The sequence below is a fragment of the Odocoileus virginianus genome, unplaced genomic scaffold (assembly GCF_023699985.2).
Source record: "Odocoileus virginianus isolate 20LAN1187 ecotype Illinois unplaced genomic scaffold, Ovbor_1.2 Unplaced_Scaffold_36, whole genome shotgun sequence".
Taxonomy (NCBI): domain Eukaryota; kingdom Metazoa; phylum Chordata; class Mammalia; order Artiodactyla; family Cervidae; genus Odocoileus; species Odocoileus virginianus.
Genome location: NW_027224298.1, coordinates 85,390 through 101,932, shown reverse-complemented (window position 1 = coordinate 101,932; position 16,543 = coordinate 85,390). Strand labels below are relative to the sequence as shown.

General features: G+C 45.3%; 1 protein-coding gene across 7 annotated transcripts; it reads left to right on the top strand.

Annotated features, from left to right (window-relative positions):
• The first annotated feature begins 809 nt into the window (after nucleotides 1–809).
• ZNF331 (zinc finger protein 331) lies at nucleotides 810–14,914 on the top strand. Of its 7 annotated transcripts, none has more exons than XM_020905363.2 (5): nucleotides 810–918; nucleotides 2,786–2,857; nucleotides 6,062–6,146; nucleotides 8,040–8,175; nucleotides 10,722–14,914. In XM_020905363.2, the coding sequence occupies exons 3-5, from the start codon at nucleotides 6,138–6,140 to the stop codon at nucleotides 12,035–12,037; spliced, it is 1,461 nt and encodes a 486-aa protein (XP_020761022.1). In that variant the 5' UTR covers nucleotides 810–918; nucleotides 2,786–2,857; nucleotides 6,062–6,137; the 3' UTR covers nucleotides 12,038–14,914. The 7 variants fall into 7 exon arrangements, with proteins under 7 accessions (XP_020761022.1, XP_070319268.1, XP_070319266.1 ...); XM_070463167.1 differs by lacking the exon at nucleotides 810–918 and adding an exon at nucleotides 928–1,047; XM_070463165.1 differs by lacking the exon at nucleotides 810–918 and adding an exon at nucleotides 1,257–1,275.
• The last annotated feature ends 1,629 nt before the right edge of the window (nucleotides 14,915–16,543 follow it).

The following is a 16,543-nucleotide window of genomic DNA, read 5'->3' as shown; positions in this document are numbered from 1 at the left end:
AAATCCAAGATGTGCATGTAAGAACTTAATAAAGCTTTTTATCCTGTTAGAAGAAGGAGGAAAGGGATAGTTAGGAAGTTTGGGATGGACATGCACACGCTGCTATATTTAAGATGAATAATCAACAAGGTTCTACTGTATAACACAGGGAACTCTGCTCAAAGTCACGTGGCAGCCTGAATGGGAGGGGAGTTTGGGGGAGAGTGGATACATGTATACGCATGGCTGAGTCCTTTTGCTGTCTACTTGAAACTATCACCACATTATTAATCAGCTATACGTATAATTTGTGCTCAGCCCTGTCTGACTCTTTGCATCCTCATAGACTGCAGCTCGCCAGGCTCCTCTGTCTTTAGAATTTTCCAGGCAAACAATACTGGAGTGGGTTGCCATTTATACTCCAGTATAAAATAAAAAGGTCTTTTTCTTTTTTTAAGTAGTAGTAGTAATGATACTAAAATGAGCAATAAAAGAAAAGAAATCTGAGCTCCCAGCATTTACAAGCTCTGCGACTCTGTAATACACTCCGTCCCAAGTCTGGGGGCTACAGCTCCTTTATACGCAGGGAGAGATGTCTTCTGAGGAACCGTGTGTATTACCTGAGACGAGAACTACACTTCCCAGAAGGTTCTGAGGCACAGCTCTAGTAGGGCCGTTGCGGAGTTGCATGCTGGGAAAAGGAGCCCATGAGCTTTCAGCTCCGCAAATTCCCCGTTTTCTGGACTACGTTTCCCAGAGGGCTTTGGGACACGAGTCCATTAGCCTCGCCGGGAGTTGCATGCTGGGAGATGCGCTTTCTGCGCGTCAGTTTTTTTTTTTTTTTTCAAGCTCTGGTTTCCTGGCGACGCTGTCCGGAGTTAACCTGCACGCCTGCGCTCCCTCCCTCCCGACACCGTGTTAGTTGTTGGGCCCAGAGCGGTGAGTAATTAGCATCCCGGGAGGAAACCTGCAGTGGAAGGCGGCGGGCGGTGCGGGAAAAGGCCAAGAGGCCCGAAACGGAGCGTCGGCCTGTGGCTTCGGGAACCGCTGCGGAAGGAGTGCGAGCGTGTGCGTGTGTGTGTGTATGTGTGTGTGTGTGATGGGACTCGGCCTTGTCTACAGACTAAGGTGCGCGTGGGCTTCGGTGAGGGACACGGGCCGGGTCCCTGCGGTTGTGACGCACTTGCGCGTGAGTGTGTGAAGCGGGGAGGCGACCTGGCCCCATCCCCGCGGCTGTGCACCCCTCACCCCCGGTGCGTGTGAGCCTCGGGCTCGGACGCCTCCGCGCCGCTCCGCGTGAGTTCCACGCGCGTGGGCTCTGGCGGGAGCGGCGGGGCTGTGGGAGCCGCCTTGACGTGTCTGTGGGGTTGGCGGAGCCGGGCGCCGTGTCTCTGGCGGGGGCGTCAGGCGGTATGTCGCAGCCGCGGTGTGTGCGTTTGTTCAGCTGTGACAGGTGCAGGCTGGCGCCCGGGTGTGTGGGCACGGATTGAGTGAGCCCGGGGAGGGGGTGTGTGACGGTATCACCTGTAGCTCCGGTGTCTCCGCTGGTCCCTCCGCCCTCACGTTCCCACCTGCAGTACTTGCGGGGGCACAGCAGCCCCCAAGGGACGTGGAGCCCGAACCCTGTAATGAAAATGATGGGAATTGACACAGGTGTCAGGAGATGGCGACTTTAGAGCTAGAGGTGCCGTCCTTCTAAAGTCCAGGCTATCTGAGTGACAAGATGGAAGGGTCTGGGAGGTCTCTGACCTGGGAGGTGCGTGAGGGCGGGGTACCCCCAATTAGTAGAGCCTAGTCTCCCGAAATCTCTGAAATACATCTGGGTGCACCCTTATTTTGGGTGCCTTTTTTTTTTTTTTTTGGAGTATAATTGCTTAACAATGTTGTGTTAGTTTCTGCTGTATAACGAAGTGGATCAGCTGTAAGTATACTTCCATCCCCTTGCTCTTGGGCCTCCCTCCCAGCACCCCCCACCCATCCAGGCCTCTAGGTCATCAGAGAGCACCACGCTGAGCTCCTGTGCACTACCGAAGCCCCCACTGGTTGTTTTACACTTGCTCTGTGTATATGTCAGCCCTGATCTCCCAGTTCATCCCACCCACCTCTCCCTGCCCCGGCCCTGTGTCCACATGTCCATTCTGTAGGTCCGTGTCTCTATTCCTGCCCTGGAACTAGGTTCATCTGTACCATTTTTCTAGATTCCACACATATGCGTTAATAGATAATATTTATTTTTCTAACTTCACTCTGTATGACAAACTGTAGGCCCATCCACATCTCTACAAATGATCCAGTTTCATTCCTTTTTATGACTGAGTAATACTCCATTGTACATATGTACCACATCTTAGGTGTGGTCTTGGAGGGTATTTGCTCTGTCTTTTTTTAGCTTTATGAAGATTTATGCTATTACCCAGGCTTGGGCCCATGCTTTCCTTAAAATTTAATTTTAGCTCTTTAATTAGATTTTTCTGTGGGAAGCTCCCTGCTTAAAGTCTATTCTCTTTAAACTAGGAAGAATGAAAACATCTCTTTATGGCCTTTAACTATGTAACTTTGATTCTTCAAGACTGACAGAGCTTTCCCTGAAAGGATTTGGTTCAGAAATACTGGTGTGAAATAGCTGTACTTAGGCAGGCAACAAAAGTACAGCTATGTATCAGGGAGTGTAGTTTTTGCTTCGCCAATTTAGTCTTTGAAGAAAGTGATTACTTCATTTTGAGACTGGAAGTGGGAGGGTATTTCCTGATGTAGTCTGTGCTCCAGAAAGGCCCCAGTGTCTCATTCTGTCCTTTCTTTCCTCCAGGCCAGCTGTCCTCCAGAAAAAGCATCCTGAAGAAGAAGACAGATTATCACAGATCTTCACATCAAGTTCCAGGTGAACTTTTTGTTCAGTAAATGATCTGAATCTGTAGCACTTAAGAATATTTGCTTTCCTTGACCTGAAATGTCCTCTGTATTAACTCAATAATTGCTTCCCAAGCAATTGTGCAGGTGTCTTTCCCATTGACCAGCCCTCTCCCATCAATACTCACGTATTCAGTAGGCAAATTGTTCACATCCTCCCATGTGATCTTCTAAGAATCCGATAGGATCGAGGGATACTACTGGGAGGTTAATGTTTGCAGTTTTAGCATGTGATAAGGTAATATAATATTATGATATGAATTTTTAGGTGGAATCAAAGGCTACATATCTTTGGTCTTTTGCACAGGACTGACTTTCAGAGCACAGTAAGAAAGGAGAAGGGTTTGATTGTTTTAGTGAGCTAATGACAAAGTGTTGAGCTTTGTGAGATTTTTAAGAATGGGGTTTGAGCAAAGGTCTTTGTCATTGAAGGCAAGGTTTTTTGTTTTTTTTTCTCTAGTAATCAGTAAATAGAAATTTGTTGTTATCAGCCAGGTCTTATTTGAGGTCTGACAGTTTCAGTTACATCTTTTTACGAATGATGAGAGGCAGTACAGTTTGATGCTGCGTGTGGGTTCTGGATCTCGAGCAGGGTTTGGCAAACATTTTCTCTAAAGGGCCCCATATTAAATATTTTGTGCTTTGTGGGCCACATGTGGTTGCAAATTGTTCTTTTTAATAGGTTGTATTTTTTAGAACCATTTTCCTTTTTTTTTTTTCAGTTAGAACAGTTTTAGTTTTACAGAAAAATTGCAAAGATAGTACACAGAATTCCCAGATACCCTGCACCCAGTTTCTCCTATTATTTACAACTCATATTAGTATGGGATATTAGTTACAGTTAATGAACCAATTCTGGAACGTTACTGTTAACCGAAATCCATGCTTTATTCAGATTTCCTTAGTGCTTTTTTTTAAACAGTTTTGACTACGTTTATTTATTTATTTTTTTGTTATTATCTGGCTGCAAGGCATGTGGGATCTTAGTTCCCCCACCAAGGATCAAACCCTCACCCCCTGCAGTGGAACTGCCAACATCTTAACCACTGGACCACCAGGGAAGTCCCACAGGTTTCCCTAGTTTTTACACAGTGGTTTTCATCTGTTCCAGGATCCCGTCCAGGATACCACATTACATTTCGTTGTCATGTCTCCTTAAGCTCCTCTCGCCTGTGCTGATTTCTTACACTTCCCTTGTTTCTGAAAACCTTGGTGGTTTTAAGAGGAACTGGTCAGGTATTTTGTAGGCTGCCCCTCTGTTGGAATCAGAGGTTTTCATCATGAGGTTATGGATTTATGGGTTTGGAGAATTCTGGGTGATGTACCCTGAGAGCTGCTAGGAAGAGGGCTTCATTCTCGTGTTGTCAGATCGTGACCAAAGTACTTCCAAATGACGGACTCTATGTGTCAATAAATGAATTCATTTTCTATGTTTTATACCTTACATATTTTCTCCTAATAGCGTTGCATGCAACGAGAACGCTAGCAGGGTTGGGGGATTTAGTGTTTATCTACAGGACACTGTGGCTGAGGGACAGGTTCAAAAGCAGAGCTCACCCTCCCTTCAAGACTAAGACTAAGCAGTATCTAGATAGCTATCAGTATCTGTGGGGCATCAGTTGGCATTTTAGCCATTTTTTTTCCAGTCAGTCCTCCAACATATGTGGGAGGATATAGACATCACAGAATCACAGAGTTGGTTTAGGTATTAGGAAGTAAAAAGAAATGAGATGTTATTCAGTAAAAAAAAAAAAAAACAAACAAAATAAGTTATTCAGAGATATTTCTGCAAGTTCAAGAGGTCCCCTTTGAAAAAGAGAGTGGAACTTTATCTTTTGAGAATCTGTCTCAACATGTATATGTGTTTATATATCTATGTAGATACAGATATCTTGATCATGGTGTATATTGTATATAAACATGTATGTATGTGTATTGAGAAACGTCGTTTCAATAGCCTGATTTTCCTACCGACAGTATACCTGAAAAATTTTTCGTGTCTTCAAGCATTTCTTCTGACTTAGCATTGAATAGCCCTCTAGTACATTTTCACTTTGATATTCTGCATGTATTTATGCAGCCAGCTTTGCTGGATTCAGAATGCCAGACCCTATCTGGGTAGTTCTCTCTCCACCTTGTCCGCCTGCCAAGTGGTGACTTGACCCTGTCCAGAGGCCGGAAGAGCTCGACCCGGCATGGTGTAGCACCCCACCCTGGAGGGTGTGAGTGACAATAACGGGCCCTCTGCCCAGGCTCCCCCAGCCTCCATCAGTGAACGTTGAGGGCCCGGTCTCCACACAGAGCCCCCCTCCGTCGTCACACCACAGACAGGCTCAGGAGCTTCCCTAAAGCACCCTCAGGCTTCCTAAGTCAGGACTAGAGGGGCTCCTGGAACTCGCCGAACGCTGCCCCACGCCTGGTTGCTGTGAATGACAGGGCAAGGCTGCAGGCTGACAGCTGCCAGGGAGGCAGGCGTACAGGGTGCGGCCCAGCGAGTTCCGCCCTGGGGCTTCCGGCGCCTTCTCCTGGAAGTCAGGCCGCCAGCGGTTGTGCCCGTGTCAGCGAGCCACAGTGCGCTCCGCGTGCTGCCGGCCAGGGCAGCGCCCCTCAGCTTCAGCGTTTGGAGTTTCCACTCGGCTTCCTCACGTGGACATCATTGACAGGTCCTGTGGGCGTAGGTGATTGATTTGTTGTCCAGATGTTGATCTCAGTCCCCAAGTCAACTCGCAGCCCATGAGCCAGGGTCTCCCCATCCACGCCCACCACCTGAGTGGTCTTCCTGATGTGGCCTGCTCCTACCCAAAGCAAAGACATCCCTGTTATGTGCGATGTCCATTACCTCTTAGAGGCTGAGGGCAAAGGCCGCACCCCTCTTTGGTCAAGGCTGGATTCTCAGCCATATCCCCCACTAGGGAGCTGGCCAGGAATCCTCCCACTCCAGTGTCAGATCTAATTTCAAGACATAAAATAAGAGCTCCTCTGCCCCCTCTGTGCATCTGGGTTTCCTGGAGTTTCAGGGAGAACTTGGTTTTTCCAGAATCCTTTTAATCTTCTCCAGGTGTGTTTTTGTGTGCTTGTAGGGGTTCTTTGGCAGTGAAGGTGGAGTGAGAAGGTTGTGCTAAGTCATTTGGGGACCAGGGTGCAATTATTTTCACTCCTCGTTTTCCTCTTGTAGATCTGGCATCTCTGAATTTTGTGTCTTCAGTAAAGGAGACCCCAGGAGCACTGATCAGTCCTTGACTTCTAGAACTATGGCCCACGTGAGTGTGTGTTTCTCTTTCCATCTTGAGCTGTGATGTTGGGTCCTGTGCATACTTCTGTGAAATACTGTGAAGCCTCCTGCCCAAGTGAGTCCCACCGAAGACCTGCTCCAGCAAATAATGATGCCATGTAACCCTGTACCCACCTCTGTGGCTGAAGTTTTTCACTGAACCCTTGAGCTAGTTACTCAATGTCTCTCCCCTGCTCACTTTTTTTGTCAAGAGTAATTGCAACAATGGAAGCAGAAACTACCTCGGGAGAAATATTTGAATCAGGTCCTCGATTTGATGAGTTCGAGACGTTGGTCCCATTTGACCACATGAGATTCCTCTCCCACCTCCACTGATCTTCCCAGGCTCAGGCTTTACAAAGAATTGGAGGGTAACGAAGCCCTGGCTCAGAGATCATGTTCCTGTCAGGGGACCCAGGAGATGAATTTTGTTTTAAACAGACCTGTCTGTGTGTTCCCAAATCATTTGATATCTATTTCCTCTAAATCAGGAGAAAAGAAAAGGCAGGATTAGTGGGTGGTTAACAGATAAGAAGGTCATTTCAGATAAAAGTAATAGATGATTGTATACTCCTGGAATCAGGGAACTTAAGACATTTTACTCAACGACTAAATGTATGACTGTAATAATTCAGTCTAATCCATTCATATTGATAGCTTACAGTGAACGGTGTCAGATTCATGATCTCTGAAGAAGATTTAGCTTCGGGACCAGGGACCAGGCTTGATCACTCAAGAACTTTTGTGTAGCAGAGTTTTATTAAAGTAGAAAAGGGACAGAGAAAGCTTCTGACATAGACATCAGAAGGGGGATGGAGAGTGCCCCCTTGCTAGTTTTTTGCAAGCTGTTTTATGTCTGTTAGAAAGCTATTAATCAGATAAGAGAGACACCTCAAGGCTGAGGGAGTTTCACCAGGCCCCTCTCCCACAATATGCATTTTTGAGATAGGATGGCATGAGGTGTGTCATCCCCCAGCCATAAAACAATTGATGGTACTGGTTTGTTGAGCTATTATCAGCCCAAGGTTTGAGAAAAGAAAAAAGTTAGTCTTAGGTGGAACCATTTTGAAGAAAGGCAAATTCCAAAGCAAATACATAGTTTCATTAACATAGCTTAAGAAAAACATTTCCATAAGAAAAACGCATTGGTTAGCTCAAGGTTTGAGAAAAGTTAAGTTCAGGTGGAACCAGGTGTCGTCATGGCAACACAGAATTTTAAGAGAAACCTCCTTTTAATTTTGTATAGAGAAGGAAAAAAATCTGACACTTGTAGTTTCTTCCTGCTGCTTCAAGGAGAGATTAAACAGTTGCAGCTTATTTCCTCATTTGGAAACCCTTGACCTTCCTGCCTGTTACCCTGTCAATATTGATGGAGTTAAAAAAAAAAAAAACAAAAAAAAACTGCTTTTGTCATCACAGAGGCGGACCGCATAAAAGATAACCTGGCAAAATGATGAGCCTGAGGCTTGAAAACATTCAAACCTGCAAGCCTGATTTTCTAAGGTAGAAAGGATTTTATATTCAGGAAGCAAACCCCTGGCATTTTTTTTTTCCTTTCTCCTTAAAGAGAACAGAAATGCTGTAGGAATCCACGCTTGCTGAGAATTTATGAGACAGGCATGTAGCAGGCTCAGTACTTGTGCACAAGAGAAACCTGGGCTTGTTTTAGCCATTTCCTGGCAGAATGGCATGGTTAGAATTCCCCATGGTGTCGATGGTCTACCTTGCAGCAGGAGGGGCTAAGCGTTAGTCGCAGCGGGGACCTCCCTGGCCCCCACCCAGGTCCCAGGCCTTTAATCTGCTCGCTGTGTCCACCCCTGCACAGAGTATGGGCCTCCCTCCCCCTCCTTCATCTTGAAGTCATGTCCTTCTGCTCCATCAGGGACGCGTGGGTTTGGTGACCTTCTCGGATGTGGCCATCGACTTCTCTCAGGAGGAGTGGGCATGTCTGGACTCCAGGCAGAGGGACTTGTACTGGGATGTGATGCTTGAGAACTACAGTAACCTGGTCTCACTGGGTAAGTTACCTGCCTCGGACCACCCGGACTCTGTGCCCGCACCATCACCTCCCTCCACGGTGAGCTTGAGGACCACCTTTCAAGAGCCTCACTGAATTTCTTTCTTCCTGCTCTCAAGGGACATTATGAGCTTTGTCCAGTTGGAAATGGGCATCACGTGTACACCTCTTACCTCCTCACCCATCTGCAATCTTCGCACCACTGTCTGGCCCTCATGTAATTACTTCTCTTCCTTAATGACCAAAGGGTTGATTGGGGTTATTTAACTTATGAAAATAAATGTATTTATTTATTTTATTTCATGATCATCTTCGGAGAAACCAAGCTTCATGCTATGAGCCCATGTTTACACCCAGATTGCTGTTGGTGGTACTGTGGGGACCCACCTTTAGGGAAGATGGCCTGACACATGACATGAGTTTCTCTAGCATACCAGCCTCTGTGTAGATGCAAATTGAACAAGCAGAATCTGTGTAAAACCACAGTGAGCATATTCCACTCCCTACACACTGGACCTGTAGTGAGGTTGAAAGTTATAATCTGTGAATTCTGAGTTAAACACCAGATGATATCATCTTATAAACATCTAAGGAAATTTCTTAATTTTTCTGTTAGTGAAATAATAGCCATAATATGCAATGAGTTTGAGTAAACTCCAGGAGTTGGTGATGGACAGGGAGGCCTGGCATGCTGCGATTCATGGGGTCACAAAGAGTCAGACATGACTGAGCGACTGAACTGAATATTGTGCTTACTATATACCAGGAAGCATCCTGAGCATGGTGTGTGTGTATATTAATATATTTCATCCAATTCTCACTAGTTTATGAGATAGGAGCAGTTATTATATTACTATAGATCAGTATGCTGGGGCACAGGGTGACTTGGTCAGTCAAGGAGGCAGAAGCAAAAATGGTACCTAAGGTTTCTGGCCCCCAAATCCATACGCTTAGCCGCCATGTTCTACTTGCCTCTATAAGCTTAAAACAAGCTTTATCTACCCATCTGGTTTCCTCTTTGTCCTCCAATCCTTTCTGTTTCCTGAAGTCTTTTATCATTTTGACATTTAGATTGTGACACGTTTGACTGAAACGCAATCAAAAAAATCTTGAGCCAATAAGTTTTTCCCCAAGTTCTGCCTCTTGTAGCGTTTCTCTTCTTTTGAAAGCAAGACATCTTATTTCTATGCCAGACACAATGCTCTTATGGAAGCAAGGGAGAGAGAGCTTTGATGGTTGAGGGAAAAAGATAAAACAGTGCAGAGCAGCCCTCTGGCAGGGAGCAGCTGCCCCCTCTGAGGTGTTTGGGGGGCTCCCCACAAAGGTCTCAGGCCCAGGGCCTCTGAGGAAGAAGTTACCACCTTGAACTTGATCTTCACCCTGTTTGCCCCCAGTCGCTTTTCCTTCCCATGTTTCACCCCTGTTGAGAGAAGTGCTTATGAAACAGGACCCTGTGCCATCAGTAGTTTCTGAGATGTGGTTATTTTCCTAGCTTCATGTGCTTTCTTCCTTTTCTTTGTGTATATATATATAATTATTATTATTATTTTTTGGTGATACTGTTTCTTGGGTGCTCTTTTCTTCCATCATGAAGCAACATCTGCTTGTGTCTCTTTTTGTGTCATTAGCAGTTGCTGACACTCAGTACCGAGATTCAATATTTCACTGGGGTTCAAAATTATGATATTCTATCATTGCCTCTTTATTTGTTCACTGTAATAATTCTTTAAAGAGAAACCATGATCCACCTGCTTATTGGTGGTGTAGTGGGACTGCTCACGTTGAAAGGTAAATCTTTGTTCTTTTAGGGAAAAAAAAAAAGTATTAGCTTTTAATAACAAAGGGTTGGTGTCCTAACCTGCTCTAAGTTGGCCATTAACATTTTTCTAGTGTTGTTATGAACTGATGAATTTAAATGTTTGATGTTTTGTAGTCCCTTGAGTTAGCATCTTTATCGATGCTCAGATTTTTCTAAGCATTGCCTCATAAGTGTTTCACAGTTTTATTATTAAATTTAGTTCTACACATCATCTTTTGAAAGTTGAATCTTTGTATCAGGAATTACTTTTAATGATAGTACATGTATGTGTGTGTACAACCATCCAACTATATCTTTTTGTTTTTTACATTCATGGTATATTTGATTTTCTTGGTTTTCCAGGCTTGTCATCACATCTACAAATTATGATCTTTTTCATCTTCATTTTTGAGATTTGTCCCTTCAGGTTTTTTTGTTTTTTGGGTTTTTTTTTTTTTTGCTTAACTGTTATAGCTGATAGGAAATGGTAGAGCTATTAAAAACAGTGCCTTTTGGGTTTGATTTTAGTAGGAATGTCTCCAGTGCTTCCTCATTAAGTATTGTGATGCTAGACATGGAATCTGCATCTTAATAAGAGCTCTAGGTAATTCATATTTTTCCCACTGGAGAAGTTTTATTTTTGTTAGAGAAGATTTTGGTTTGTGATTAGTTTTGATTTTGTTTCCTTAAAAAGTAACAAAATATGTTGGATTTTTTTTTGTTTTTGTGTGTGGGTTTTTTTTCCTCAGATTTGGAATCACCATACGAGACCAAGAGTTTACCTTCACAAAAAAACACTTATGGGATGAATTTTTCCAAAGGGACCTCAAATAGAAAAAGTAAATCCCGTGGCCTTGACTGGACGTGTGAAGGTGAGCTGGACAGATCACGGGCCCCTCAAGAGGGACATGCCAGTCAAAGGATAATCAGCTGTGGGGATACCCCCACTTATAGAGAAAGCACCCCTGTTCGGCCACAGCAGAGACTCCCTAACAGAGAAAATTCCTATGAATGTAAGGAATGTGGGAAGGCCTTTAGCCGAGGCTATCAGCTTACTCAGCATCAGAAGATTCACACAGGCGAGAAACCCTATCAATGTAAAGAATGTAAAAAGGCGTTCCGTTGGGGCAATCAGCTTACTCAGCATCAGAAAATCCACACCGGCGAGAAACCTTATGAATGTAAAGACTGCGGGAAGGCCTTCCGATGGGGCTCGAGCCTCGTGATCCATAGGAGAATCCACACGGGAGAGAAGCCCTACGAATGTAAGGACTGCGGGAAGGCCTTCCGGCGCGGCGACGAGCTCACCCAGCATCAGAGGTTCCACACGGGTGAGAAGGACTACGAGTGCAAAGACTGTGGCAAGACCTTCAGCCGGGTGTACAAGCTCATTCAGCACAAGCGAATCCACAGTGGTGAGAAGCCCTTCGAGTGTAAGGACTGCGGGAAGGCCTTCATCTGCGGCTCGAGCCTCGTGCAACATAAGAGAATCCACACGGGGGAGAAGCCGTACGAGTGCCAGGAGTGCGGCAAGGCCTTCACCCGTGTCAACTATCTCACCCAGCATCAGAAAATCCACACGGGGGAGAAGCCTCACGAATGTAAGGAGTGTGGGAAGGCCTTCCGCTGGGGTTCGAGTCTTGTGAAGCACGAGAGAATCCACACAGGGGAGAAGCCGTATAAATGTACGGAATGCGGGAAGGCCTTTAACTGCGGCTACCACCTCACTCAGCATGAGAGGATCCACACTGGCGAAACGCCTTACAAATGCAAGGAGTGCGGAAAGGCCTTCATCTATGGCTCGAGCCTCGTCAAGCACGAGCGCATTCACACGGGGTTTAAGCCCTACGGGTGTCAGGAGTGTGGGAAGGCCTTCAGTCACGGCCACCAGCTGACACAGCATCAGAAAACCCACACTGGTGAGAAGCCCTCTGAATGTAAGGAATGTGGAAAGGCCACATGTAACCATGGAAACCACCTTGGAGAGCAGGAGAGGATTCCCGCCGTTGAAAAGCCTTTTGTCTACAAAGGCCTCCCTTCGACATTCGTTTCTTCCACGACATGAGGAAGATTAGTGATGAGAGTGAATGCAAGAAAGCCTTCACTGGTCGCTCTTCTGCTTATAGACTGTCAGAAGTCGTGTGAGCGGTGAATTTGGAGAAATCGCTTTTTCTTATTGACCACAGCATACTCAGCTGTCAGCGGTTATCTCCTGGATTAGGTTAGTTTCAAGGAGCACATAGAAACCTTCCAGTACCGCTTCATCTCTGTTGTATTTCAGATGAGTTCTAAGGTGAAACTGTGCTAGTAGAACGTCTGTGGAAGAGCTTTTCTTGTGGCACTCACCCCAACCTGTTAGCACCACCCTCCCACCTCTCACTGCCTGAGAGACGCTGGGAAAAGGAGCTCTTACCCACTGTGCTTTATTCGTGAAGTGGGGATAATCACACCTACCTAATACTGCTGTTGTGGTGATTAGATGAGTTTGGTACATGTGAACTCCCTGAACATGTATCTGGAATATTGTGTAAGCTCAATAAATATTAGCTGCTGTTGTTGTTCTCATTAGCATTAGCATTGCTGTTAGTTATTACAGGAAGACATCCTGTAGGAGCAGTGAGTTGAGAAAAGTCTATCAGAGTCCTGTAAGAAAATGTAGGGACTTCCTTAGCGGTCCAGTGGTTAGGACTCCATGCTTCCACTGCAGGGATGCAGGTTCAGTCCCTGGTCAGGGAACTAAGATCCCACAAGCCACATGGTGCAGCCAAAAAAAAGAAGAAAATAGAGGAGATTGCCATAACCACGGGGTGGGCAACATTTCTTAGTACACAGAAAGCTCTCAACCAAAAACGAAAAGTTATTAAGTTGGAATTTATCTAAAGTTCAAAGTTCCGGTCATCGAGTGGCATCATGAAGGTGATGAAAAAGCAAGAAGCAAACTGGGAGAAGACATTTACCTAAATCTGACGAAGGATTCACAAAGGATAAAAAGAATAATTCAAGTCAATAATAAAACAGCAAATCAATTAAAAGGTGAAGGGAGGGGCTTCCCTGGCAGTCCAGTGCTTAGGACTCCACCATTTCACTGCCGAGGGTGTTAGTTCAGCCCCTGGTTGGGGGACTAAGATCCCACAAGCTGCACAGTGCGGCCAATAAAAATAATACAAGGTGGAAGGAGAATTAGGTAAATATGTAAGATCACCAAATGTCAAGTAAGTTGAGATGAGTTAAATGTCATCACTCCAGGGATATGCAAAGTCAGATTGCCCTGGGAGTCCCTAGACACCAGAATGGCTGATATGGAAATTGCATATGAGCCAGTGTCTTTGCTGGATGTTCACACATGGCCTGTTGAAGGAACAGAACCAGCACACTGGACCTCTCCAGGTCCTGGAGGTCCCAAAGCAGGGGATTGGGAGGGTTGGGGAGGCCAGTGCTCCAGAGATACAAGTGGATTTGCCCTGGGGGAGGGGCTGGGGCCCAGGGTCAAGTCCTGAGTGTGGAGGGAGCAGGTAGACTCAGAAGGGACCTGAGCTGTCTTAAGAGTTATCATTCAGTCACTCAGTTGTGTCTGACTCTTTGCAGCCCCATGGACTGCAGCACACCAGGCTTCCCTGTCCTTCACCATCTCCCGGAGCTTGCTCAAACTTGTGTCCATTGAGTCGGTGATGCCATCCAACCATCTCATCCTCTGTCGTCCCCTTCTCCCACCTTTAATCTTTCCCAGCATCAGGGTCTTTTCCAGTGAGTAAGCTCTTCTCATCAGGTGGCCAAGGTATTGGAGCTTCAGCTTCAATATCAGTCCTTCCAATGAATATTCAGGGCTGATTTCCTTTAGGATGGACTGGTTTGATCTCCTTGCTGTTCAAAGGACTCTCAAGTCTCCTCCGACACTGCAATTCAAAAGTGTCAGTTCTTCGGTGCTCGGCCTTTATTGTCCGACTCACATCCGTATGTGACTATTGGAAAAACTGTAACTTTGATCATATGGACCTTTGTCGGCCGTCTTAAGAGGGTCAGTCCTAAGTGAAGATGGGGGTTGACTTGGGGAAAGGACTTGAGCCTTTGTGGGAAATCTGCGAGTCTGGGCGGGGGAGGACTAGAGCCCACAGGAGTGAGTTTTATAAGCTTGTAGCGGGGCTCACGGGCATGCGTGATAGAGCAGCCAGAGCTCAAAAGACAGGTCTGGGAGACTGGAGAAAAGGAGAGAGTCCTGGAGAGGGGGCCTTTGAGAGCTGGAGGACTGGAATGCCGTGGATGAATACAGCTTGGGAGACCTGGGATGAGAGCTAAAGCCTATGGGAGAACTGTGGCACAGGGTGTCTGGGTGGTTAAGAGTCCAGAGGCATGCCCTGTGAAGGCCAACAGAGGGTCCCGAACCCAGCTGAAGCAGGGCTTATGTGTGGCATATCTCAGCGTTGTGGTTACAGCTCCATTAAAGCTGTTTTGTCCTTGGGTTATGTATATCTTAAGGGCTTCCCAGGTGGTGCTAGTGGCAAAGAACCCACCTTGCAACATAGATGTAAGAGACATGGGTTTGATCCCTGAGTCAGGAAGATCCCCTGGAGAAGGAAATGGCAACCCACTCCAGTGTTCTGGCTTGGGAGTCCCATGGACAGAGGAGTCGGGGTGAGGGGGGCGGGCTACAGTACGTGGGGTTGCAAAAGAAACATGGCTGAGTGACAAAACTAAAAATCCTTCTCTTCATTTAATGAGGTTTACTTGCAAATTCCTCTGGCGCCACCTGTAGGCTGGTTAGAGTATCTTCATCAAAAGGAGAATTGATTTCCTGCCTTTGGACAGAGCGATCTCTTTGTGTGTTTACTGCTTAATTGCCTTCAGCTCAAAATAACTTTTATATCAGGTATATTTTAGGATGATGTACTTGGTTTCCCTCAATTATGATACAGGCATTGTTTGCAATAAAGAAAGCCATGAAGTATTTTTGTATGTGTTCTCTTTTTGTATATCATACCGTTTTATACTGTTTATGAATTAGTTTAATTTAGGTTTGTTTGCTGTGAGTCGGTGTGTGTGTGTGCATGCGTGCTAAGTCGCTTCAGTCATGTCCAATTCTTTGTGACCCCATGGACCGACTGACAGCCTCCTCTGTCCATGGGATTTTCCAGGCAAGAATGCCGGAGTGGATAAGTCAGTCCCTTCTCCAGGGGATCTTCCTGACTGATCAAAGGGTCGAACTCATCTCTCCTGCATTGCAGGCGGATTCTTTACCATCTGAGCCACCGGGGAAGCCCCACAGGTACATGTATCACCATCCTATTTTAGGTGATGTCATGAATGGAGGGGACTTGGAGCAGGAGAGCCTGGAAGCCCCAAGGACAGTGGGGTTAAGCATAGCTGCATTCACAGGCAGATAAAGGGAAACCTCTTATCCTGGTCACTCTCTAGATGGTGGCAGCTACAAAGAGAAGTAGGCAACAGAGATCTTAGGGTGAAGAGCCAAAGGAAAATGAAATGTGCCTGGGACCCAGACAGACCTTCATGGTAGCCCTTCATAACTACCCTTTGAATTCTTTTGAACACTTGTCGATTGTAATATTGCTAAAGCATCTGATATTTTCAGATGTTAAAATCCCCAGTGACTATGTGTGTGTTTATATATATATATATATATATATTCAACTTACTGTTTTTGGAAAGGGTTTATGCCAGGTGGCACTAGTGGTAAAGAACCCGCCTGCCAAAACAGTACACTTAAAGAGACGTGGGTTCCATCTATAGGTGGGAAAGATCCCTTGGAGAAGGGACTGGCAACCCACTCTAGTATTCTTGCTTGGAGAATTCCATTGACAGAAGAACCTGGCGGGCTACAGTTCATGGCGTCGCAAAGAGTCATACATGACTGAAGCCACTTAACCTGCATGCACACCAGGGAAGGACGTTACCATAACAAAACAGAACCTTTTGGATGAATTCAACATCCTATTATTTTTCTTTGCTGCTTCAGAATTTATAGCAGGAATTGATGTGTTCTATGATGTATTGACTACTTCCCTGACTTTGTGTTGACCATAAAAAAGGCTGTATCAACCTAGAGGGGTGGCATGGGGAGGGAGATGGGAGGGAGTTTCAAAAGGGAGGGGGTGTATGTATACCTATGGCTAACTCATGTTGAAGTCTGACAGAAAACAACAAAATTCTGTAAATCAATTATCCTTCAATTAAAAAGTCAATTAAAAAATAACTTTTCTGGTATTACTTTAAATCAGGATATTATAGAGACTAATCCAAAGTTAAAACAGAAAAACTATTTGCTAATATGGATCACAGGATTAAGGTGAGAGATGTTTGGCAGTATAATTAGTACCATTTTCCCTTATTATATCAAAATGAAGTTTAATATAGTTTGACTCTTTATTACATGCTATGACAATTTCTAGTGTAAATTATTATTGCTGCCTCAAAGACAAGAGAAGCCCTATATTAGGTGGGAATCATTTATATCTACTTTTCCATTAAAGACTAAGAACCCTGAAATGTAAAATATACAATGAAAATCTAAATGGAGATGCTGTTTGTCATTAAAGTAAAACATTCTTCTATGTCACCA